This window comes from Denticeps clupeoides, chromosome 19 (genome assembly GCF_900700375.1).
Source record: "Denticeps clupeoides chromosome 19, fDenClu1.1, whole genome shotgun sequence".
NCBI classification, from domain to species: Eukaryota; Metazoa; Chordata; class Actinopteri; order Clupeiformes; family Denticipitidae; genus Denticeps; species Denticeps clupeoides.
In genome coordinates this window covers 16,453,398-16,481,221 of record NC_041725.1, presented here as the reverse complement: position 1 = coordinate 16,481,221, position 27,824 = coordinate 16,453,398, and the positions used below count along the sequence as shown (strand labels likewise).

The following is a 27,824-nucleotide window of genomic DNA, read 5'->3' as shown; positions in this document are numbered from 1 at the left end:
ATGTTTCAAAGCCATTACGGCTGTTCTGGGCCCTCTGTGTGTGTGTGTGTGTGTGTGTTGTGCTTGTGGTGAGGGATTGGCTAATTAGCTACAGGACTGACTGATGGCGGATTGTCACCACTGTGGGGATTACCATGAGCTCCACCCACAGCACCCTCTTAGCCAATCAATAGGGAGCGACTTAATATTAATCTGCAACTTTCATCACATTACATTTACAGCATTTACCAGACCCCCTTATCCAGAGCGACTTACAATCAGTAGTTACAGGGACAGTCCCCCCCTGGAGACACTCAGGGTTAAGTGTCTTGCTCAGGGACACAATGGTAGTAAGCGGGATTTGAACCTGGGTCTTCTGGATCATAGGCGAGTGTGTTACCCACTAGGCTACTACCACCCTCATCACCCCTTCAGTCTCAGTCAAGTCATTTTATGTAATATCTCTCTACAATAAAAATGTTGTGTTCAAAACCAGAATGACAATTAAAATTAATCCAGCTCAGTTAATTTTTCACCCGGTACGAGAGTCGCTGGAGACATTTTCCAACACGGCCTCCTCTCGCAGACATATGGTGCCGCTGCCATCAGCTGTGCCAGTCCTGCTCAAACCTCCCTAGCCACGGGCACCAAGCAGGCACCGAGCGGCAGCTGCTCCAGCCGCAGCGTCCCGAGCCCGCCGGGAGGAAGCCGGCCCGCCCCGCCACCTCGCCCATCCAGCGCGTCACCGTCACTCATCAGTCAGAATTTGTCGCGGGAAGCTGAACGCCGGCCCTCGCCTGGAGGAACCGGCGGTCTCGTACGGTTCTGGGACCACGCTGGAAGATCTCCTCCCAAAATCACCGTGAAATTGAGCCCCGCTTGGCCAGCATTAGTGCAGCCCGAGTCGTTTATACAGAACGCGCCCAGTTAATTACTGCAGTATTTCAGGGCGCGAAGTTGGGGCGGCGGCTGGAGTTCGGGCTAATAACCGAGTCGAAGAAAAAAAAGACTTTTCTTGAGATGAGAGACTTTTTCCACCACTGAGTAATCCCACTCGTTCATATCATGGAGCATGTGTGTGTGTGTGTGTGTGTGTGTGTGATTCTTCAATGTTTAAACTGCAGCTTGACCCCACCCCCCACACAACCCAAACTTGGTCCTAAATTATGGGGCAGTGGTGGCCTGGCGGGCAAAGAAGCGGACCCACAATAAGTCAAGATAAGTGAAGTGATTGTTATTGTGCACAGCACATGGTGCACAGAGTGAATTGTGTCCTCTGTATTTAACCATCAACCTTGGTGAGCAGTTGGCAGCCATGACAGGCGCCTGGGGAGTAGTGTGTGGGGACGGTGCTTTGCTCAGTGGCACCTCAGTGGCACCTTGGCGGATTGGGATTCGAACCGGCAACCTTCTGATTACAGGGTCGCTTCCTTAACCGCTAGGCCACCACTGCCTAGCGGGGGCAGGTTGCAGGTTCAAAACCCAAACTGCCAGTGAGGTCGGCTTGATAAAGGTACCGTCCCCACACGCTGCTCCCCGGGCACCTGTCATGGCTGCCCACTGCTCACCAAGGGTGATGGTTAAATGCAGAGGACACGTTTCACCGTGTGCACCGTGTGCTGTGCTGCAGTGTTTCACTTTCTCTTTCAAGAATACACATGGATGTATATGATATTCGTCAGTACATTTGTGTGTGTGTGTGTTTGGCTCCTACCACGTCTCTTAGACTCCTTTCTGACGCAGGTTCTGGCAGCAGGCTGCAGCTCCGCCTCTGTTGACATCCTATTAAGTCCGTATTCCGCTTCAGAGCAGGTCCAGTGGCGCACACACACTCACACACAGGCTCATGGAGAGGAGCTCACTGCCGACGCTGGATCCGTCCTACAGCTGCCTGGTCCCCCGAAACAGCGTCTCAATCACTGCCTGCACACACACACACACACACACATACACACACAGGGAAAACGAGGCATTAAAACACAGATTTCTTCTTTAATACTGGCTTCCACCGTTTAACTCATCACCTCCAGACGTCCACCAGCTCCAGGATGTGGCCAGCGGCCACTTTATTAGAGATGCCAGACGATTCTCGATGCAGGGGCAGGTGGGCGTCTCTAATAAAGTGTCCGGTGACCTTTACCAGAACATGTGGCATTTTGAGTATCATTAAAATTCTGCCGTGACTGTGGGCCAGAAATATCCCCTCGGCGGATCGGGCGGAGCTGAATGGGCCCTCGCTGGGAGATTTGAGGAGCCCTTTCACTCGGCTCCCTTCCACTGCATTGTGTGCAGCACATTTAACTCCGGATGGAGCGCGGCGTCTTTATCAGAGGAGAACACGCCGGCAGGGTGTGAGTCACTCCAATTACGTCCATTATCTGAGCCGGCCCGGCCGACGGTGGAGACGGAGGAGGGAAAGGCGCTGCTGAGAATCCGCGAGTCCATTTCAACGGCCAGAAAATCAATACCGCCATTATTCCGAACATCCCCCGCTCTTACTGTTTTTAATCTGCGCGCCATCTCCGGACGGTTCTGCGAGGGTTCTACGTTCTCCATCCACCGGAGGGCAGTCAAAGGTTTGTGGCTTCATGCCTTCATGCTGAGCAGCAGCTGCAGCAGCTCGGTGTCGCCTCTGGAGGAACGTAGTGGTACTGCGAGTCACAATTCTCTTTGATTGATGAATTTCTAACAGACACATTACAGGCGATGCGTTTCAGTGCTTTCTGCCGCATCGAGAACGCCGGACTCTCGGTGGCAGGGGGAACCTCCAGGAGCTTCAGGCTGACCTGGATGTGCGCGTTGATGGATGTCCTCCGCGCTTTATGCATTTTTACGGGAGCAGTAAAGGGGGACACGCGTGATTCAGGGCGCCAGGCAACTCCACCCACCTCTGACACGGTAAACCTGCAGGCCTCTGGAAACAGGCCGAGAGCCGCAGAGAAAGGGAGGCGTTATGATGGTAAATTAGCAGCAGGAAAACTCGAACACACACACACACACACACACTGCAGCTAAATAAAACATCTTTGCTACAGAATTCACCACTCCTCCACCGCTTCTCCGCCATACGGCGCCACTTTCTCCCGAGGCGCTGAGATATTTCAAAATCTAGGCTAAGTTCCCCTGTGGGAGAAGCCACAGATTTGAGTGCGAGTGTCGCCAGAATGGGGTCTTTCAACAGAACCATGAAAATAAATAATAATACTTACAAAAACGTACGAAAACGAAAGAGACATGAAAAAATTATAATCTGAGATGGCGTATTAATAGGGGGAAAAAAATCAACCAAGTATAAGCCAAGTCAGTGTTTCATTCTAATTTTATTTTTATAACCCAGGAGCTCAGCAGCGGCAGCAGAACGTAGGCAATTAAAACAGATCCGGTTTAAAAAAAATAAATGAAGAAACAGACAAAGCATGAGGGAATTTAATTAACTTGTGCAGTTTTTAAATAATTACGCTTTTAACCATGGCACTGCGCACAGACCCCGGCGAAGATGAGCTTACAAAACAACAACGCAGACAGAGAGCACCTTTCAGGAGCTAATTATCCCGGCAAATGAGCGCAGCTTATTAAAAATAATAACAAGAATAATAGGAATTCATCAGAACTGAGAATGGCAGGCGGTGGTGGGCGGGGCTTCTGTAGAGTGGGCGGGGTCAAGCTGCTGATCAACCAACGGCAACCAAGCAGAAACCATGAATTCAGAGCAATGTGTGTGTGTGTGTGTGTGTGTGTGTTCCCCTTATGTGGGTCACTGTGGCTCTAAATCTGTTCTTCACTTTCAGACCTTGCATTCTCTCGTTCCAGTCAGTTGAGAGCATCACAGAACATCGAATGCTTCTAAAAAAAATCCAAATGAGACACACAGCAAACCTGGAGATAATATTCACCCTTTCATAAGTCCATCATCAGAGGGCCAAGAACTGCGGGAGATCCCAACACTGGGATAAGTCCCATATGACTGTCACTCCAAACACATTATCCCAACAAAACCACTCCCGCAGAACGTCAGGAGCTCTCAGGAACCTTCCACAGAGTGGCAACACCGTCATCACCGTCATGGAGAAGGTGGATCATTAGACCACCACTTCCACATTACTCCTGGCTGAAGGTGTTCCTGTCGCTTGGGGGCCATTCTCCTCCATTGTTCTCCGCACGTTCCACACTCGGGTTAGTATTGATCTGTGTTCAGCTAAACATATTCCAGATGACTGGTGCAGGATTTATCTGCTGTTCTTATTAGGCTTGGGGAACGCCAGCGGTTAAGTGACTTTGACAGGCGCCGTCCCTCCAACGTTCCAGCTAATGGAGAGCTATCGATGTTCCTCTCTGGAAGCGAGGAAAGATCAAATCCAACCATGCATGCGGGGACACACACACACACACACACACACATGCATACACACATACATATTCGGATGCAAGACACACACGCAGTAAACTAATTGTCATCAAAATCACAAAAACAGAAGAGATCTCCCCTACCCCATGGCAAGAAACGACCAGTCATCTCCTCACACAAAACACCGTGAGGCACGATGGGGGCAAGGGTCACGACGAGGCCTTGTAAATGAGTCTAGAACTGAACGCTGGCCAAGTAACAGCACAGGTTCTCCCAGGGAGAACATTAACATTCACTTTCTGGAAAACACTCCACCGGAGGCAGTTCACAGTGTGGAGGCAATAAACGTTCCTCCACCTCCTCCTGCTCCTCTTCCACAGCTCTGCTTCAAGAGGACGAAACCTCCATTGCCTGCCTTGGTAATGAACTGAGATATCAGACGATGTTCTCCGCGCCATGCAAATGGACCGCCGAGCATCCGACCATTCCCGCCACTCGCTGATCACAGGTTCCACACCCGTCAGAAACCAGGACCAGTGAGGTGGGGCCATCACACCACGTTCACCAGCCATTTTATTTCTATTATATGCTGTGATGTTGGAAAATGTTTGCATGCTAGCGCTTATTTTATGATTGTTGGGCTTTTCCCAGAAATCCAGAGGCCGACTATTCTTCCAAAAATACTCTCCCCATAAACACCGGCCGCTCTAATCCGCGCCCCATTCCCCATCTTCCCCATGTTATTTACAGCGACGCGGCCATGCGGCGGGAACTAGAGGGAATTCCACGTTTTTCATCTTTCAGTCGGAGCGAGAGAAGAAGGCATTCATGTCTCCGGTGACTTCGCCTGGCGCCTTGTTCATCCTGTTCTGATGTAAATGGGACGTCCGCCCCCTCCCCGTTCCTTCACATTTCCTTTATGTTGGGATTAAAAACAGACACGGACAAATGAAAGGGGGGTGGGGGGGTGGGGGGGGGGCAGCTCGTTCTGTCAGCGCGCCAACACGCCTTAATTAGAATTATCTCCCATAATTCTGCTGCCTTCCTGCTCCACACCGACTCAGGGGGCGGAGCATGTGACATATGCTGAAAGAGCTGCAGAATGTATCCAAATACGATACCGATAGTAATTCGCGAACCCGTACGCACACAAAAACAGTATTAATTTGATGGTGCAGTGGTGGCCTCATCAAATGATAGTGATGATGCCTCATCTTTTTGGAAAGAATCTAACTCCAAACAAGTGAATGTGGACATGAAATCCCACTTAATTTAAAAAGAGTTGCATGAAGGGATGAGACTTATAAGGACAGAATCAGGTTAAATCTGGAATTGTTCCCTCCATGGCAGCAGGACAGCAGGTTTAATGAGGAACGGGATGATTAATCATTCAAAACTTCATGTTGCTGCATGTCAAGGTCCAATAAACGCACCACCTTCTGCGGCATTTCTACACCACAACATCCCGGTCAGAAACTCATAGCAACTTCGCCATGGGGCCCGAGCACAGCTTTATCCCGCCCTGAACTCATCCCAGATCAGAGTTCCGCCAGGAAACAGCAGTAAAATACAGTCACTGAACCCAGAACAGTGATCACTGATCACGCTCACGCGCATATACATGTATTTTCATGTCTCTTATTAAACCACATAAAACCACAGCCTTCGCCACCTGTCATGTCCGTGATCAATAATGTGATTAGTATTGTTTATTTTCAGAACGAAAGAGAGAGAGAGGGAGAGAGAGGGAAATAGAGAGTGGGGGAATAGAGAGAGAGGGGGGGGGGGGCGAGAGAGTCTGGATTGCTTGCTTTTTACAGGAGAACAGAGGACATGCAGGGTAACAAAACGAAATCCTAAACCAGAGAGAACGAGAATGAACAATACACTGATGTAAAACAATGTCGCCGTGGTTACAGCTGCTGATGAAACCGCTGTAATGTTGGAGTAATCATCATCATCATCATGGACTACCCCCCACACACAGCATGTTGATTGTCTCTCACTCTTGCATGATGTTCCATGAGGTGCTTGAGCCTCATTGAACCTAAACACAAATATTAGGATTGCAGTAGACACACACACACACACACACACACACACACACACACAAAAGGATCTATTAGCAGCATTAGTGACAGTGGAGACTCAGATCCCCCTTTATATGTGTGGGGGGGGATGTGTGTGGGCTCTCCAGACTCATCACACAGGTAGTGCCGCCAAGCCTGAGGGCCCTCAGGACTCTTGAGCCGTAATCCACCCTCTCCTCAGCAGACCCAGAGGCCCCGCCTCCTCGCATCCCGCCAGTATCACTGTCAAGCGCTAACAGCCACTAATCCTGCTAAAGCCACACGTACCTACAAAACCACCTTCACTTCACATCATCTCCACGTCCCTCAGCCTGCAGCAGCTCCTGAAAGGCGGAACGTGAGGAACGTTCAGGGTTCCAGCGGGATTCTACCGAGAGGAGAAAAATGATGCTGAAAATCATGCTGATGGATTCATTCCTCCGGAAAATGATTTGCATCTGAAGCAGCCACTAAGATCCGGCTTGTAATTAAGTCAGAATTATGAGAACAGCACCACCATTCTATCTCCATATCGTCCTGTAATGTAGTTCTCCGTTCATGAAAAATAAATACGTTCTTTAAGGCTCTACCATGATGGGGGTGCTGGGGATCTGGGTCTCTACTGAGAAGAGAGTGGTTCACCATGAATGGTGAATATTTAACATCTCCTTCCATAAAACAGAGAGGATGATCATGCAGAAGATCTCCAGACTAACCAGCCAGAGAAGGGGTGGACCTTCATTCATCCAGCGGACCGCTGGTCTCATACAGCATCAGCAAAACGGATCAAAGTTGCTCCCCAAGTGATGCTTTCTACAAATAAAGAGTTCAAGGGCAGATAAACGGCAGCGATATCAGTGCGTTCTTCGGAGAGGCCGGGACGTGTTAATAATTCCGAGACGGAGATTATGATCCATGCCTGGGGGGCATTGCAGGATAAGGCTAATTGAAGAGTTAAATATTCTAATCTGGGAATCTTCCTGGAACTCATACATCCAGTATCAGTTTGGAGGGGAGGGGGGGCCAACGGAACCTCCCCGCCCAGTTCCATCTTACTCTCACACTCCAACATGACCAGTTCTGGGACGAACACTGAATTTGAAAACCTCACTCACTCACACACACACACACACACACACACAGACACACACGGTTTTAATGTCAGCCAGGGAGGTCTTACAATAATCCAGTGTAGCAGCATCTACTTTATTCATCAATCCAAGCATATCAGCAGCACAAAGGGTGTCAGAAACACACACACACAAACACACACACACACCGCTCATGCCTCAGTGGGCTTGTTTAGGAACATCTGGTCAAGTATATTTGCCTCTGCTGTGGTTGGAAAGGCATTGAGGGCATGAAATGCATTGTGGGAGGCTGGCACGCCGCTCCACAAGGCTCACAGCACACACCAGATCAGCCACGGGTGGGTGGTCATGAAAGAGCTGGGCGAGACCTTTCAGTTAGCACCTTCACCCGCGGCACCGTCTGAATCCGTTTAATAGAGAACGCTGAGGGAGCGGCGCCGCAGTGCAACGGCTCTTTTATATGGACAAAGCACCTCCTACAAGAACAACTGTACGTCCAGTTCATCGACTACAAGAACATCCAGACATCCACATCACGTCCTACGAGAACATCCAGTTCATCTCGTACTAGAACATCCAAGCTTCCAGTCAATCTCCTACGAGAAAAGTCTGAAGTGGAGATGACCTTAAATGTTACAGTTCAGCTTTGATGGGCTCCTGGGAGAGAAAGGAGCATGTGAAGGAACCGCAGACGGAGCATGGAAGAGGAACATCTAGTAGAGTCCAGAACCAAGACAAGCAGGTGCGGTGAAACCACACACAGACAAGACGATGATGTGTACAGAACTTGTTCTCTCTGTTCGTCCCACGTCCTCCTCCATCTGGTGAGTAACAGTTGTTCTGGGCCAGCGCTGGTGCTGCCTGCAGCCGACGCCCCTCCGGGACCAGAGCCACCATGCAGCAGCCTGTGTGTGTGTGTGTGTGTGTGTGTGTGTGTGTTTCACATTCATAATTCCCAAATGACAGTTTACAGCAGCATCAGAGTGTGTAATTACAGGGAGAGTCCGAGCGTTTCAGCAGAACCGTTGTGTGCTGCAGATTCCTGTCCCTGTAGGGTCCCTGCGAGAGGAAGACGGGGACAGCTTGTTTGCAATGTGTGTGTGTGTGTGTGTGTGTGTGTGTGTACCTGGTCCTCTCCTGTGAAAGGTAATTAGTCCCACCTGAGTGTGTCAGCGGTGCGGTTCGTCTCCTTAATCCCACACCACCGCCATCATCCCGCTAACTCTCAACTCAGTTCAGCAGCAGGGGGCAGCTACATAACCCCACCCCTCTTCAAGGCACCGCCTTCATCGCGTCCGAAAGCGATCCTGTCCACGTTCTGCCGGTACTGACAAAGCGCCTTCAGCAGTAGACACACAATGGACCCATAAACAGACCAGGCCGGGTCATTTACATTTACAGCATTTATCAGACGCCCTTATCCAGAGCGACTTACAATCAGTAGTTACAGGGACAGTCCCCCTGGAGACACTCAGGGTTAAGTGTCTTGCTCAGGGACACAATGGTAGTAAGTGGGATTTGACCCTGGGTCTTCTGGTTCATAGTGTTCATACCCAATAGGCTACTACCACCCTAAATTTGACCTTTACTCATTTCAAGAGGGATTTTTTTATTCATCACGTGCATAGTTGTAGCAGCATAACACGTGTGAAATGCATCTTGAACCGCTCTGTTTTTGGCTGTTTATAGTAAACATATTCAAGTTGTAAAATAGAATAAATTGATGAAGAGAGTAAGCAGGTTCGAATCCACCATCGAATCCACCTTGATTACTAGTTAAAACTGCACACGTGTGTAACGGTGTGTAACTTCCTGCGGGGGGCGCCCTGCAAGTCTTCATAATGCCTCTGGTCCTGCTCGCCATGCTGCAGGTAAGGGCCGCCAGCCCCTCCCCCGGTCGCGGCGCCGCATTCATCACGCAGACGGCTGCGGGTGGGGTGGAACGCGTGATTAGGTTCCCTCTCGGCCTCCGTGGACGCCCTGGCTGCTGGGAGCCACTAGTCGGGCCTTTTAGAGAACGTTTAGGCGGGCATCGTCGATTCCTCCAACACGGCCCCTCCCAGGCCCATCCGTTCTTCGTCCGTCCGTCAGGCTCTGCGGCGGCGCTGGATTTAATTTGACCGTCTAATTCCTGTTTGTCTGAAGCAGAAACATTGGGAGTCCAGTTTTACCGATGAAAAAAAACCCCAACAGAACGCCATTAATCCTCATTCGGTTCCGCACCTGTGACCGCGTAGTTTGTTTCGATAAGACCCTTTTCACGGCCGTTGGCTGGGGATCTTGGGTAATTGCGCAGAGGTTTCTGGGTAATTGTGAGCGCAACGCAGCCCCCACCGCCACCAGTGTGCCCCGTCCCCAAGTCGTTTACTTTCATTTGCACCTCCTCAAAGGATCTGCGCTCTAAACAATTTATTCTGGTGTGGAGAACAGTGCCGAGGGAACCGGCCTGGAACCGCCATTCTGCACCAGTTCAGTCAAAACCGTTTAACCAGCGTCCGATCGAAGCCTCATTCAAACCCGCACAGCACTTTTTGGACTCTTTTCCAGATCTTTTTTTTCCAGTTCTACTGGTTCCTGTTACCTGTTCAGCTTGGACCAGACCTGCTGAAGATTGAGTGAAGATTGGTTCTTCATTTCACTGCACCATTTGTCATCTGACACCATCTACATAGAACACAGCTGCATGAAATGCAATGGCGCTAATGATGGCATAAAGACCCGAACGTCTCCATTTGGAACACACATGACTGTTCTTCCATCAGTCACTAACGAAACCACCCCGCCACCGGTCCAATACCTCCAACCAATAGGGAATGAAGACGATCAATAATATTGATTAGGGTACTTGCGAGGATGAAAAAGTGGCACGTTAGATCCCCCCATTTTGGAACCCACTACAGCACTGATACAAATCAGCATAGGATGAGAGAGAATTATCAATAATTGAGAAATTTTTGCAACAGCCCAGCACGCACCCACACACACACACAACCAAACACACACACACAGAACCAAACACATATACACACACACAGTAGTGCTAATGGAGCTGAGTCCGTTCACAAGGTCATCAGATCGAGCCACTGGCTTAGAGTCGTTCTGAATACATTAACTCCCCGGTGGAGAAAGATGAGGACACACACACATACACACACACAGGGGACTGACTTTAGGGACACACACAACGTTGACCAGTGTTGAAGAAGGGTGACAGAAGCAGGCCACGCCTCCCAGGGCACATCCAGTCAGATTGAGTCAGAACCCAACACTGGACCACAGCCTGAAAGAAACCCGATGAAGGGGCGGGGTGCGGCGAGAGAGCACCGAGTGAGCAGGACGAGCGAGCCAATCGGCTGTACCCTGCGGTCGCTCGGTGGACTGACAGACGGCTCTATTAGTATTCATCAGCGCTACAGTGGCCGCGTTATTGCTTTAAATGACATTAGTGTTCCACAAACACACACAGGGAGGAGAGAACAACAAGATAAGAACAGAATAGAAAAGGAGGACAAAGATAAGCTGAGAAACGGAGACCAGCTCTCACTCCTCACCGACCGCTGCAACCTGGACCCTGCCAGGTGGAGAAGGTGGCGGAGAAGGCAAATGATTAGCAATTCAGTAACCTTAGCAACGTCTCACATGAATAGAATTGTGTTTTTATTTTCAGCTTTTTGATGTTTACCATAGGTTACCAATATTTTTTTTTTTATTTTTTTACAAATCACTCTTCCCCCACCATCACTCCTCCTCTTCTCCCACCATCACTCCCCCTCTTCTCCCACCTTCACTGTTATTCTGCTCCCACCATCACTCCTCCTCTTCTCCCACCATCACTCCTCCTCTGGACCCACCATCACTCCTCCTCTTCTCCCACCATCACTCCCCCTCTTCTCCCACCTTCACTATTATTCTGCTCCCACCATCACTCCTCCTCTTCTCCCACCATCACTCCTCCTCTTCTCCCACCATCACTATTATTCTGCTCCCACCATCACTCCCCCTCTTCTCTCACCTTCACTGTTATTCTGCTCCCACCATCACTCCTCCTCTTCTCCCACTATCACTCCTCCTCTGGACCCACCATACCGCCTCCTCTGCTCCTACCATCACTCCTCCTCTGCTCCCACCATCACTCCTCCTCTGGACCCACCATACCTCCTCCTCTGCTCCTACCATCACTCCTCCTACTTGTCCAGCACAGCTCCTCAAATGATGATGAATGACCTGACTCCTTCAGATGTGTTTATATTAGAACTGGAAGAGTCCACTCTACATACATCTTCTAGCATCCTTCCCTAACCACCTGGGTCTGAACCAGTATCAGAATGTACTCACAGACAGAGACTTCAGACAACTTCTATCTGGAAGAGGGCGTCTGCCAGACACCCTGTTCATAAAACAATGGCTGTAATTAACACAAAACATACAATAATTCAAGCCCTTTCCAGTGTTGGTATAATTTTATATTATATTTAGTGGGCTCCATGAACATAAATATTACATTTTTTCACAATAATTCTAGCATTTCAAAGGGGAAAAGCTGGAAATCTGGTCCACATGGGCAGGTCTGATCACGTTTATTATTTTTGGTCTGGTATGAACATCACATCAATCTGTTTAGATCCCTGAAGACCTATAGCCTGCAGAGGAACATCACAGTGAATCTGGATTACTGAGTATGGATTGAGATGGTCCACCCCCATCCCCTTGGGGAGCGTCTGTAAACGAGCGGAGCGGATATAATTACGGATGGTGGACCCATGACACAAACACGCGGTCGCCAGGTTATCTATACCGAGCACCTTCACCCAGACCCACCCAGCCATCCATCCAATCTCCACCAAAATGGAGCACTTCACACACACACACACACACACACACACACACACACTTATAAACACACTTAATCATGATGATTTTCAGATTTGCACAATTTCACTAATCCCACTTTATGCCTCTCTCTCTCTCCATCTTTCTTTCGCTCGCTCGTCATATCCCATCGTTTAACCCAGTCAGTGGCGAGTTTTCACACCCATCCTGCCGCTCCGACTCGCTCTTAATCCGCACCATCTCCGCAGCCGAGTGTTTCATTTAACACCGGCGGCGTATTAAAGCCGCCCTAATCACAGACCAGGACGAGTTTCGGTATCTTTAGAAGCGTGGGGCTAATTCCATTAGCATACACGGCTAATTAATGGCGAGACAATGGGACGGTCACAGTGGTGCCAGGTCCACACAACTGGGAGGTCTCAGAACCAGAATCGTTTCTTATTAAAATAAAAACCAGCCTTAATAAAATAAACGATTCGAGTCCAGTCTCCCCATGATCTTCATTGCAGTTCCCTTTGAAAAGGTCAATCAATTAGAAGCTGGGTTGTTGTTAATGACAAGACCACGCCCCGCGTAACACGTATGTAACACATGGCTGCTGACCTTTTCATCCATTGGTTATCGTTGTGCTCAGTCCTTTTTAATGGCCGCGGTCTTTGGTCAGATCACTCGTCTATTTAAAAAAAGTTCGCTTTCTCTCTCTCATGTAATGTATGTTCAGGTCATTCTTGGCGAACCACAATAAAGAAGGTATTTAAACACACACACACACACACACACACAATGGTGTGTGTCATGACTTAACATGGCTCCCAGAGACAGAGAGGACGGATGAAACCACTTAGGTCCCTCATTAGCGTGGAGCTGCAGGGAAGAGGTGACCTCTCCGGTGGAGCAGGGACCTCCGTCATCCCGACAGATAAAGCCTCCCGACTGTGTTACGCCCAAATAAAAAATATATATAATTACAGTAGAGCACAATTATCTATTTCCATCCATTCCTTCAATATGCTTTTTATACAGTATATATTTTTATTAATCCCGAAAGAAATTGCTTCTCTGCATTTAACCATCACCCTTGGTGAGCAGTGGGCAGCCATGACAGGCGCCCGGGGAGCAGTGTGTGGGGACGGTGCTTTCATCAAGGGGACCTCGGTGGCAACCTTCTGATTACGGGGCTGCTTCCTTAACCGCTAGGCCACCACCGCCCTCACTGCCCTCACCTTTCAGTACAATGGTATATAATCATAAATGTACACGTTCTAGAAGAGACATCATAACACAGAGAAGAACCGACAATTACAATAGACCTTACATCCAGATAAAAATGAAAGAAAGTTTGAATTAGACGGAAGGAAGAAGAATCGACAGGATTTAAAGACAGAGGCAGCTGGAGGATGGGAGGTGCCGGTGCGCCATAATCTCCTCCCATCTCCAGCGTTGCTGCTCCACGAGCATTCCCTAATTTCCTCTGGAGCGCAATCTTCCTCCCATCATCCTCCTCTCCTCTCCCCACAGACCCCCCCCCTGCCAACTCTCAAACACCTTGGTGCAGTGAGCCTAGCTGATAACACACACACAAACACACACACACACAAACTAGACATAACACTACATGTCCAGCTGCATTATTGTGTGTGTGTGTGTGTGTGTGTGTGTGAAGTGGAGAGCCTGCTCCAGATTGGCTGTTATCGCAGCAGCAGTGTGGGCTTTCATATCGCCCTCAACAGAAGAAAAAAAGAAAAAGGAGGTTTTTTTTTTTTTAAAAAGCAGGCCGTCCTCATTTTGTGATGTGTACACAAGCGCCGCTCCTTTACTGCGGGACCTGATAAGGAGAACAGATCCGAGATGGATTTCCTCCCGCCAAGGCTCCAGCAGGAAAGTCATTTCAGCCGACGCTGGGCCAGCAGAAGGGAAAAGCAATCTTTCAAGCGAGACTCCGTCTGATCCCGACCAAAGCCACACACCGCATGTCCCAGGCAACCGTACAGAAAAGTTGGGAATTACCGGCGGCCCACAGCACAGCAGGTCGTTCTTCTCGTCGTGGATCTGCATTCAGATATGCAGAGAAAAGGGCTTCCAAGTACACGTGTGTGTTCATATCAAAAAGTCAGTCCCACTGGGACCAATGATCCATTATGGAACAAAACTGGAGACCAAAACCCGAACAAAAGGGTGAAGGAGCTGCAGCAGGAGCCCCCGCATCCTCGAGACTTTGAAAATCTCCCCGACTGGAGGCAGGAGTGCCTGGTGTGGAAGCAGCACCACGTAGAGAAGATCACAGGAGGTGACCTTCCCTCCTTCCAGAACATCTACATTATACCCAGCATCAGTAACCCCAGTAACCCCAATAACCACAGTCTGTTTCTTCCACCAGGACCACTGACCCTCATGAGCTTCATTTATATTTCTATAATACGTCACATGCACTGTACCTGTGTGTTAATGAACAGTCATGTGACCGAAAACGTATAAAGTAAAAGACATGACACATGAATGATATTTCATAATAACTGTATAATATGCTAATTATAATTAGCAATGAAGACTGTCAAGTGATTAAAAAAATAGCTAGTTAATTGTACATTTTGCAACAAATTACAAAATCATGATTAATTGCAATTAATTTCTAAAGCTGGGTGCAATGCATATTTAAAACTATGACATCGTCTCTGTCCTTGTCCATCTTCGTGTAGGGACGGTCTCTGAGTTAGTAAGTAAATGAAACGTACTATATGTACATGGATATTTACGCATATATCACATATATCAATGTTCATTTTGACATTCATGTATTTTAGCTGGTTCTATTGGTCGTACAGTCCTCATGGTGTGATTAGAACGCTGAAATCACAGGAACCGTGGCTACTTGTGAGAACATGAAGCTCCAGAGAGGCGTCGCTGAGCAGATCAGCAGAAGGTGCAGAACTATGAGCAGGATACCAGCATGTCTGTAGTGGGACGTGGAGAGGAGATTCACAGTCCCTCTGGGAGATCGCTTTTCTACAACGGTTCCTGTGGTTCTCAAGAGCCTCATGGGACTAATCTGCTTGTCACATCCTATTTTTGAACCCCCAAAACACAAAAAAAGCGCAAACAAACACACACACACACACACACTCAGTTCTAAATGAACGTCAACACACACATACACCTCACAAGAACCCACAAGCACAGAGACCTCGTACACAAACAGACCTCAAAACACACACACTCACACACAGATCTCATACACACACCTACACCTCACAAGCACCCACACGCACAGAGACCTCATACACAAACAGACCTCAAAACACTCAAACACACAGAAACCTCACACACAGACCTCATGCACACACATGCACACAGACCTCATAGACACACACACACACAAACCTCACACACACAGACCTCACAATCACCCACACGCACAGAGACCTCATTCACAAACAGACCTCAAAACACACACCTACACCTCACAAGCACCCACACGCACAGAGACCTCATACACAAACAGACCTCAAAACACTCAAACACACAGAAACCTCACACACAGACCTCATGCACACACACACACAAACCTCACACACACAGACCTCACAATCACCCACACGCACAGAGACCTCATTCACAAACAGACCTCAAAACACACACACACACCTCACACACACACACCTCACAAGCACCCACACGCACAGAGACCTCATACACAAACAGAACTAAAAAAACTCAAACACACAGAAACCTCACACGCAGACCTCACACACAGATCTCATGCACACACATGCACACAGACCTCATAAACACACACACACAAACCTCACAAACACAGACCTCACAATCACCCACACGCACAGAGACCTCATTCACAAACAGACCTCAAAACACACACACACACCTCACACACACACACCTCACAATCACCCACACGCACAGAGACCTTATACACAAACAGACCTCAAAACACACAGACCTCATACACACACCTATACCTCACAAGCACCCACACGCAGAGACCTCATACACAAACAGACCTCAAAACACACACACACACACAGACCTCATACACACACCTATACCTCACAAGCACCCACACGCAGAGACCTCATACACAAACAGACCTCAAAACACACACACACACAGACCTCATACACACACCTACACCTCACACACCTACACCCTGATTGTAAGTCGCTCTGGATAAGGGCGTCTGATAAATGCTGTAAATGTCGTAAACAGGCATATGCACACACACCTACACAGACCTGACACACACACACACACACACACACACACACATCCCACACACAGACAGGCTGTGTTACAATACACCCGTCCCATGAGTTTGGGTCCACAGGGGGACACGTGACTCCACAGGTCCCTCCACTCTTCCTCCCCAACAAAAGATGCACAACCGCAGCGATGAGTGCCAGCGAGGCGCGCCGAGCAGGGACTGCTGGGAAATGTAAAACCGTCAGGTCTTTCTGGCCGCCTGAATGAGGAGCGGAGAACAAATTCTCCTTTGTGTCGTCAGAATAAAGGAGCGGCGCGGGAGAAGGAAGCCGCGGCTCGCTGGCACGAACCGGCGCAGGAGGGGAAGAGAAAAGGAATTAAAGCGCCATTTACCGCCGCCTTTTAACCGTCAAATGTCAGCGGAAAGGCGGCGGAGCGCCACCGGGCCCTCGCCGTACGCCGCATCCTAATGAGGGAGGCAGAGTGTGTGTGCGTGTGTGTGTGTGTGTGTGTGTTGGGGAATTGAGAGAAGGTGAATTAATTGATGTGCTAATGTACTGTGACTCCAGCGTATGCTGCTTTCAGTCCCGATTCCCGCCGCCTTTGTTTGCCGCGGCGCAACACGTAACGCGGCGAAACTGTCACAGAATTCCGACTCTCCCGGGACGGAGTCGTCAGCCAGGGACTGTGCGCGAGTCCCGGTCTCCTCCATTCCGTCCCATTCCTGACTAACGGTGGAGGTGGAGAGGGCCCGAGGAATGCGGGGCGGCGGTCACGTCCTCTGGAGCACTTACCAGGAATGAGGTCCTGCCGGAGCCGGGCGGGGACGCTCATTTACTAAATTAACTCCAATCGCACAACATGGCCGCCGCACTGCACACAAGAAGAACCCGCAACGTTCTAGATCACTAGGAATGTTCTGTCTCTTTCTTTACTTTCGTACCATAACACTCCCATCACTGAAACCTTTTATTACACATCTGCAGTGTGTGTGTGTGTGTGTGTTGCGTGGGAATTCCCGCTGTGTGGGAATGTGTGTGTTTTTGGTTTTGCCAAAATCCACGCCGCGCAGACAGACTGTGAATATTTTAAGAAGATTAAGAGGTCAGATTAGCAGGACGCCTCTCCGCATGCAACCCACACAGAGTCTTTACACACACACACACACACACACACACACACACACGCTGTAGCTCTTTAGCCTCAGTCCATTAAAACCGGGGGATATATGACTCCACCCCCATCGAGGCGTACAGATCTGCCTTCAGGGTTCAGCGGGGTCACAACGTCCCCTCATATCGACAGATGAACCAAGCGGGGACCGTCATGCTGAAAAACCGAGCCGGACCCCCAAACCCCCACACCCAGCAGAGCCTACTGATCTCAGGGACACCAGATAATGTCCAGCCTCTGAAATGGACGCCGGTAACATGGCTCATGATGACGTAGCGGATTATTAACATCGGAGGGGGGAAATGCAGCTGATTTTTCATACACATCCACGAAAAATGGCGAAAGTCGCTACAAAGCTGGAATACGTGTTTAATAAATAATATTAAATATAAATCTGTTGGAACAGGAAGCAATTTATAAACATAAACATAATGAATCGTGTAATTTATTCTCATTTGGAAACTTGTCCCGGTATATTTCGGCAGTGCGGCAAGACACAGTTTGATCCACAGGTGGTCCTGGACGCCCCATGTATGTCACTCACACACACACACACACACACACACACACACACACACACACACACACACATTTCCAGGTTCTCAGAAGAACTCGTGTGAAAAGGAGAAGGAGACAAGAGGCTCACAAAGCTGCTTTTGTGGACAGCGCTCGGAACGCTCTGCGTTTCTATGGAGACCCACTGCTGCCTGCTGGGCTCGCTCAGGCCGAAGTAAACAGGCTTCCTGTGGCCCCCCCAGCAGCCGGACCCCCAACGCCCAACAGAACCTACTGACCACGCCCAGCTCTCTGGGGACCCAGCCCTGCTCTGCTCCCCAGAGTAACGGGACAGTAATACATGTTCATGTAATTACGGGCTCGTGAGCACTTAATGAGCTTTTTATTAGGCAGCACTTGCGCTGGCCACTTTATTAGAAACACTTGCCCTGTAGCTCCACCTTGTGTGTAGCGTTAGACACAATTAGCAGCGTGTCTTCACGCTCACGTGAACAAATGGCGCGTAGCCCACGCAGCGCCGGTGATTTATGCGGAGCGGGACTGCGGGTTAAAAATGCAGCGGGGACCCACGCAGGGAAAACGGCGAGCGTGCCACACTCCGACCTGAAACACACACACTTATACACACACTTATACACACACACAAAAACAGATATTAAACCCTGGATTCATCCCCCAGCATTTCCGACCTGAAACACACACACACATCCCCCCCCCACACACACACACTCAAACAGATATTAAACCCCGGATTCATCCCCCAGCATTTCCGACCTGAAACACACACACACTCATACCCACACACACACACACACACACACACACACTCATACCCCCCGACACACACACTCAAACAGATATTAAACCCCGGATTCATCCCCCTGCATTTCCGACCTGAAACCCACACACACTCATACCCACACACACACACACACACACACTCATACCCACACACACACACACACTCAAACAGATATTAAACCCCGGATTCATCCCCCAGCATTTCCGACCTGAAACACACACTCATACCCACACACACACACACACACATACCCCCCCCCACACACTCAAACAGATATTAAACCCTGGATTCATCCCCCTGCATTTCCGACCTGAAACACACACACACACACACACACACACACACTCATACCCCCCGACACACACACTCAAACAGATATTAAACCCTGGATTCATCCCCCTGCATTTCCGACCTGAAACACACACACATACCCCCCCCCCCCCCCCCCCCCCCCCACACACACACACACACACACACACACACACACTCAAACAGATATTAAACCCTGGATTCATCCCCCTGCATTTCCGACCTGAAACACACACACACATACCCACACACACACACACACACACACACACACACCCCACACACACACACACACTCAAACAGATATTAAACCCTGGATTCATCCCCCTGCATTTCCGACCTGAAACACACACACACATACCCACACACACACACACACACACACACACACACACTCATACCCCCCGACACACACACTCAAACAGATATTAAACCCTGGATTCATCCCCCTGCATTTCCGACCTGAAACACACACACACATACCCACACACACACACACACACACACACACACACACACACCCCACACACACACACACACTCAAACAGATACTAAACCCCGGATTCATCCCCCTGCATTTCTGATCCGTGAATGCTGACAGACGCCGTTTCCATTCATCCACCTTTTTTTTCTTTTCCTTCAGAACCCCCGCTTCTCAGAACCAGGGTCCCCTCTTCAACTTATCTCGCTTCCGGCCGGTTCCGGGTCCGGACCCACCTTCAGACCGGCGAGAGGCTGCGCGCTTTCCATCCTGCTGCGGCTCCAGGTCCCCCGCGCTCCGCGGTAAATCCCCTCTCCCATTCCGGGCGCAGTGACGCGGGTCGCGGCTACATCCTCCTGCCCTGCGCGCCGCCGCGGTGCTTCATGCTGCCTGCGCCGCCGCCGCCGCCGCTGCTGCCGGGGCCGAAGTTGCCTGGTTACCTCTCTCCCTCACCGCGCGGCCGGCAGCCAATCACGGCGGCGCAGCGCGCTGGCCCCTCCCCCGCCGACGCGTCCTGCTTTCTGGCTTTCATGGGAAAAGGCGGGGAGTGGGCGGGGCGAGCGCCAAACGCGCCAAGATGCGCAAAAGAGAGAGCCCGCGGGGGGCGGGGTCATTTTGGTCGCTCCTTCATGTCAGCTGTCCCTCACTCTGTCCACCAGGGTTATGGATCAAGACAGGAGTCCCTACTACTGGCCACCCGCCTCACCACGACCTTTCACCCCCCGGTTAGAATGTAGAGGGTCCCTGCTTCACTTCTACAGCAGGAATTCAAGATTCAGGATTCAAGATCGGTTTATTTGACAGCACAACAGTATACACCGTGTATTGAAATACTGTTTCACTCAAACCCCCCCCCCCCCATAGTGCAATTATAAAATATATATACATACATACATATATATATATACACACACACACACACACACACACACACACTAAACTAAACTATACTGACTAAAATTAAAACTAATACTGTACAGTATCTCTATAAGAGAATTGTAGAAGTTTTCTGTACAATGAACAGGTCGAACAGGACATAACTGGACAACATCATGTAGGATGCATGTGAGTGGACATGTTGGCTATTTCAAACAGGACACACAAGACAAGACAAACATGTGCAAAAAAGAGCAGAGATGAGTTGAGGTGTGCAAGAAATGGTCAGTATGTTATCAGATGCATAAGACTGGAAGTGTATTGTTGTTGAGTTTAACAGTTCTTTGGTGATGGATGTAAACACAGAATCGAACGTTAAGTGACGATGAATAATTGATTATTTACTCTGATGTCTCATTCATCTCGACAGATGGCCGATGATGAAAAATTTGAAAATTTACTCTGATGTGTCATTATCAACCGATAATCGATGATGAACTTTTTTTTTATTTACTTTCATGTGTCACTATGAATCAATGGTCGATGATGAGAAATCAAGAATTTACTCTTGTCTTATTACTGACTGATGATTGATGATGAAAATTTAACGTTTACTCTAATGTCTCATTATTGACTGGTGATCAATGATCACCATTGGGTCTGCACAAGATACAGTTTCATTTAGCTGTAAATTCATGTGTTCATCATATTTATTTAATCATTAGACAATAATAACACTATTACTATAATAATAAACCAGTCGTCTAGAATTTGTCAGGTCACATTTGTAGGGCGTTTGTGTGCGTACAACGTCACCTGATCTCTCTGACCTCTAACGTTTATATCCTGTACTCTTCACTGTAAAGTTAGTAAAATACGCTTCGGGTCCCTGTCTGGGGGTCAGGGGTCACAGCAGGACACATTGTCTGGATGGTGTTAAGAAGCAGCACCTTCCTCAGCACAGAAGCTGGTTCTTCTGATCTGAACAAGGGAAGACACAGAAAATCCCTTCACTTGGATTTCTCCACCCCTCATCGCCCTCCACCCGCCCCTCTCCTCCATCCCCAGAAGAACTTTAATCCTCGACCCCACCCTCATTCACATGGGTGGAGGGAATGTTTAGAAATGAGGGGACCTGCTTTAAAGGTGTTGTCTGATTGGACACCCGGATGATGTGGTGTTGTATCTCACAGTACTCAGCATGTGAGCTCATTTGGCGGTTAAGGAAACAGACCCGTAATCGGAAGGTTGCCGGTTTCAATCCCAAACTGCCGAGGTGCTACTGAGGTCCCCTTGATCAAGGTACCGTCCCCACTCTCTGTTCCCTCAGCGGTTAAATGCAGAGACCACAATTCACTGTGTGCACTGGATGCTGTGCTGTGGTGTGTCACATGTGGCAATTAATCACTTTCACTTTTAAACCAAAGAAAAGAAATGAAAAAATGGGGCAGTGGACACTGCTCCTCGTGCGCCTGTCATGGCTGCCCACTGCTCACCAAGGCAAAGGACACATTTTGCTGTGTCACCATGTGCTGTGCTGCAGTGTTTCACAATGACAATCACATCACTTTCACTTTCACATCTACAGTCAGCGTTGTGATTTCAAGACGTTTCTCTACAACCAGAAGAAAACTATTTTAAAATTATCCAAAATATCCAAAATTATACGTAAAGTAATGAACAGCACTCAGAGTCTTTCCTCATCTCCATTAGATTAGTAACAAAACCCTGATTGTGACGAGGACATCAATATTACGCAGATATAGAACATCCGTCAGGACGCATGTTTCCAAAATGTCACTGTCTAAAGACAATCGGGTTTGGATTGGACCAGAAAAGAACATCTTCTCAGCCTTCACACTCAGAGGTTGACGTGTAGTACACCTTCATGGCGAGGCCCCGCCCTTCCCCAACGGGTCCCGCCCCCTCACCTTCCCTCACTCGGGCTCTCTTGATTATCCCGTTAGCGACTGAGAGACAGATATCGATCGGTCTGGCGGTGAATTTTTTAAAAAGGCAACGAAACTCCTCTAACCCTGAGCGTCTGTCAGCACTAACCTTCCTGCCACCGAAAGCTCATTTGTCATCGTAAATCCACCTGCTGTGCGAAGGTGAAGGCAGCCATGGGCTGGTGGAGGAGGAGGAGGAGTTCAAAGTGCCTGGATGGAGGGATGGAGGGATGAACCAGAGACGGCAGGTGGGGAGACGAATACAGAGACAAGTGACGAGGGTCACGCATGCCGCGGAAACCAGGAACTTCCTTCCTCCAGAGGTTCCGGTCACAACCTGGCATGAGTCCCTGGGAACATGCGGGCGGGTTCTTCATCCATGCACACATCTACAACATGTGTTCTAAATGCACATGAGTTCATTTCATCGGGCAGCTTTTACGGCTGCGCGAGGAACGTAGGGGAGCAAATGAGACCAGAGTGAGTCCGGGGTTCATGGTCAGGCTGCTCCCCCCCTACATTTAGCAGCGCTGAACAGGAGGGAACCTGGGAGAACCGGGGAGATAAAGCAGGACACACCCTCTTCCCTCAGAGCCCCCGCGTGAAACGTCACAGCGGGAGGGTCGTGGCACGCTCCGGATGACAATTCCTGCCATTTTAGTGCCCTGAATAATGCAATATGACCCATTTCTGAGTTTCGCTGCTGCCGTTCATTATTCACCCCGTCACGCGTCGCCTAATGAAGCGCAATGCTGCGGTTTTACGTGGCAAAAACGCAGATCCTTGCTGTCTACAGCGTGAGCTTTTTACGGGAAGGGAGGGGCAGGAGAAGAAAGCAAATCCACTCGTTTCCTTTCTCCCCCAATTTGCCCTGAAGTGTGTTTGTGTTTGATTTCAAGGGGCGCAAATTGATGGCGTTTGGCCCTCCTTCATTTGATGGCGCAGAGATGGCCGGGTCTGGAGCTCATTATTGGGTTATAAATAGAAGGAGGAACACAGGGAGGTATGGAAATGAGAAGAAGGCAGTCACACAACCATGTACAGCAGGCACGAGGAGGAAATTTCATCAAAACGCTGCTTATAACATGATAATAAGGTGACGTGCACTTTATTACAGATCCCCCGACACGAAAATGTCACTTTGTGAGATTATTTAAAATTAATTTAACTTCCCCCAGCCTGTCTATGGTCTGGCTGTGTAAAGAGAGTTTTGGTTCATTCTGCTTCACCGTTCAGGGAATTTGAGGAAATCTCATTGTGGGACTGGATCTAAGTGGATGTAATTCTGCACTAAGGCTGAAGGTACAGTTTTAGGAGACACTAAGACTGATATAAAAGCACAAAAAAATGTATGTCAGGGGACCTTTAAAATCTTGTTATTCGTAAGGCACAGAGCTATCTGGGGTTGTCCGAAATACTTGTATATGTATTCAGAGGTTTCATCATGATATCCAGTCTGCAAAATATGATAAATCACAATGGGCGATACAGTCCTTAGCCTGTGTTTGTACTGATTTTAATGAATAATACTGTGTAATACGTTTTTTTTCCTGCTGGGTCAATAGCCAAGAACCCTGAGCAGCTCATATTAATTCCAGAAACCCAGTAGATGCTTGATGTGATGTACAGTACAGGCCAAAAGTTTGGACACACCTTCTCATTCAATGGGTTTTCTTTATTTTCATGACCATTTACGTTGATAGATTCTCACTGAAGGCATCAAAACTATGAATGAACACATGTGGAGTTATGTACTTAACAAAAAGTGGAGACCTGGCCTCCACAGTCACCGGACCTGAACCCAGTCGAGATGGTTTGGGGTGAGCTGGACCGCAGAGTGAAGGCAAAAGGGGCCAACAAGTCCTAAACACCCCTGGGAACTCCTTCAAGACTGTTGGAAAAGCATTTCGGGTGATGACCTCTTGAAGCCCAAGAGTGTGCAAAGCAGTAATCAGAGCAAAGAAACTAGAATATAAAACATGTTTTCACTTATTTTACCTTTTTCTGTTAAGTACATAACTCCACATGTGTTCATTCATAGTTTGATGCCTTCAGTGAGAATCTACCAACGTAAATGGTCATGAAAATAAAGAACACACATTGAATGAGAAGGTGTCTCCAAACTTTTGGCCTGTACTGTAGGTACAGATGTTTGACGCTGATGGGGGGATTTAATGAAAAATCAAATAATAGAATTGTGAAATTGATCAAAATGAATCCTGGTCACTGTGAATATCGTGATGATGCAACATTTTCACAGAAAACCCTATTAATCACTTACGATTATACTGGTCACATGATACAGAACTGTTAGTACATCAATAATGTCATCATAAATGTAGAACATTGAGAAAAATGTAGAAAATTAACACTGTATATTAACTAAATATTAACACCAGAAAAGTGTAACACTTACAGTGTTGAAGTTGATGGTGTGTTTGTGCTGGACTCGCCACGTTTCCTCCGCGCCCGGCTTCCATAGCAGAGCTTCTGAGTGGCGTCTGAAGCACCTGGAAAAGGGAGGAGGGAAGCTGATCGCTGATCGGAAATATTCTGATTGTGTTTTTAAAAAACACTTTAGCGTTAAACGGCGTATTCCTCCCACGTTGCCGGGAAAGGGAAGGGCGGCGGGGAGGAGCGGGAGAGAAGTGGGTCAGAGCGAAGCAAGCTGTTCCCCCCTCTAATTAACGCGCCCATCGTCTCCGCCATGCGGGTCGACGTAACAATAACAACTGGAGCAGGCCGCCGCCGCCACACCGCTGCCAGATATGGGTTAATCCCTCGCCGTGCGGTGGGCCCGGCGGCGTTTAACAAGGTGGATTCAGCACGTTGTGCGTCCCCCCACTCAGGCTGTACGCCGAGCAGAATATTTATTCCGCCTTTTCATTAGTTCAAGAGGAAACCCAGTGAAAGGACCCGTCATGGCGTCTCTCGACCCGGACGTGAAATCCCATTCAGGCTTCGTTCGCGCCTTTCTTGGACGCGTCGGACGCGTCTCATGTTGCTATCATGTGCGAAGGCAACGACGTATGAAATATTAAGAGGATATTCATTCCAGCCGAGCAGAACATGGAATTAATAAGTCATGAAGAACAAGCTGCAGGGATTGTGGCGGCCCCGTCCCGTACCAGGGCGCCTCCGCGCTGAATAATGAACGCTCGTTATCGCCCCGCGGTGAGGAGACGCTTCCACACCGAAGGAAGAAAGAAACAAAGGCCGGCCTGCCGTTACATACGGCCGGGCCTGTTTATTTTGGGGGGCGCTCTGTCCCCCGTGCGCCTCAATCCGCGATGCCAGCCCCCACTCTCCGCCGTCCCCGGCTCTCAAGGACACTCGCCGGACTGTCTTGGCCCCCCGCTCGTTCCTAATTGCCCATGATGAGTCCTCCACACATGAGCAGACAGCCATCAGAACCCCGCTGACATGCGGCGGGGGGGGGCGCGGCCTTGTCTCGACAGGCGTCACCTTCAGCCCGTAAAAGAGGAACGCGGAGAGGAGGAGCGACGGAGACAACAGAGGCGCGGCACTAACGACCCACTCCATCCAAAAGAGTTCAATTAGCGGCGCGCACTGCTGGGGGCTTGAAGAGGAATACACGCATGGGGCACACATGTAAATAACTCTGGATGAATATTAAAACTCATTAGCAGCTGGCATTAAACGATTAAAGGGCTCGATTTGACTCAATCATTTTAATTTGGTCATGAAAGTGATATACGTGAAAGTGAACTGCATGTAAAAATTACACTGAACACGGACGTGAAATATCATTACAAGGTACAAATTTGGTTGATGTTGTAATGTGAGAAGGATGTTAATTAGCTTAAAAGACAGAATCTTTCCAAACGCACCCAGAAGCCAAATTGCCTTCAGAAGTCATGAAACAAGATGCCAAACTCGCAATTTAACAGCTTCATATCGAACCGTCTGAAGAATCCTGGCCATCCTCGGCCCTCGTAAAGCTGGATTTATTCCATGTATGAGCAGCGTTACAGATCGCATCACTACAGCACGTCAGAACAGGGAACGCTGCGTAGATACGCCTCAATTCCTGCCCACTGTCGTTAAAAAACCATTAAAATGACATTTGGGAAGTGCTTTAATCAGCCGGCCCCAGGTCCGGCAGCCCCATACCATCATCAGGCTGCCATTCAGGTGCCAAGGTCATGACCTCAGCCGCATGTCACCCGCAGTAAGAGACGAATCCCATATGAATTTATCAGCATCTGCAAACTGCATTCACACACAACTGAATGAAATGTTTGTGTCTATTCTGTTTAAATGTACATATAAGCATCATTAACAGACATTCGCAATCTTTTTTTATCTTACAGGTATTGTAATAATGAAATAACAAGCAGATCGTCTTATATCTGACCAAATAGCAATGATACCGAGGCCACCTTGCAAAATAAGATGCGATAATTTTTACGATGAAGCAGAATGGAGGTTGAGTCAAAGGGAAAGTGATTAGTTGTCACATGTGACACACCCCAGCGCAGCCCCCATGTGGCCTCTGCATTTATCTCGTCCCCTGAGGGAGCAGCCATGACAGGCGCCCGGGGAGCAGTGTGTGGGGACGGTGCTTTGCTCAGTGGCACCTCAGTGGCACCTTGGACGGATCGGGATTCGAACCGGCAACCTTCTGATTATGGGGCCGCTTCCTTAACCGCTAGGCCACCACTGCCAACCTTACTTCAAGGAGAAATGAATTAAAATAAAAAGAATGAAAAAGGTCGTCAACAAGTAACAATGTCACCACTCCTTCTTCTTCACCCAACCGCTGTTATCTCCTAACCAATCAGCTGTCTCCTGTCAAGCCACGCCCACAATCAACTCTATTCTGTCAGGCCCCACCCGGTCCTCACGGTAGGCGTGGCAGTTATGCACTTCCTGCTCCGATAAACAGTAGCAAGACATGGAACCCATGAAACAAAATATGTCCAAATTCGGTATGAAACATGTGGACCTCATAATGTTCACTTTACCTTTTACTGGTGGTGATTTAACTTAAAAAATTAATGTTATAATTTCAATTGGTCTAAATGTTTAATTAATAATCGGCTCATGAACAATCGATACATAAGCCGTTCTTTGCTCAGATTTACGGCCCTGACGACCACTAGCACTCGGCTGCCCATAGATCAGCAGAAGGAGAGAAAAGTCTCCAGGCTGCAGTAATGGTGGAG

General features: G+C 48.8%; 1 protein-coding gene across 6 annotated transcripts in view; it reads right to left on the bottom strand.

The window, feature by feature from the left end:
* Nucleotides 1-27,824, bottom strand: part of dab1a (DAB adaptor protein 1a) — a 165,125-nt gene that overhangs the window by 38,442 nt on the left and 98,859 nt on the right. For 2 of the 6 annotated variants that reach the window (XM_028961441.1, XM_028961442.1), the window contains exons 2-3: nucleotides 25,052-25,145; nucleotides 1,694-1,902 (exon numbers count right to left, since the gene is read on the bottom strand). In XM_028961441.1, coding sequence (XP_028817274.1) covers nucleotides 1,694-1,760 — 67 coding nt within the window. In that variant the 5' untranslated portion in view covers nucleotides 1,761-1,902; nucleotides 25,052-25,145. Of the gene's footprint in view, nucleotides 1-1,693; nucleotides 1,903-4,467; nucleotides 4,517-20,046; nucleotides 20,329-25,051; nucleotides 25,146-27,824 lie in introns of those variants that run through there. The other 4 variants (XM_028961443.1, XM_028961439.1, XM_028961445.1 and 1 more) reach the window with 3 other exon arrangements.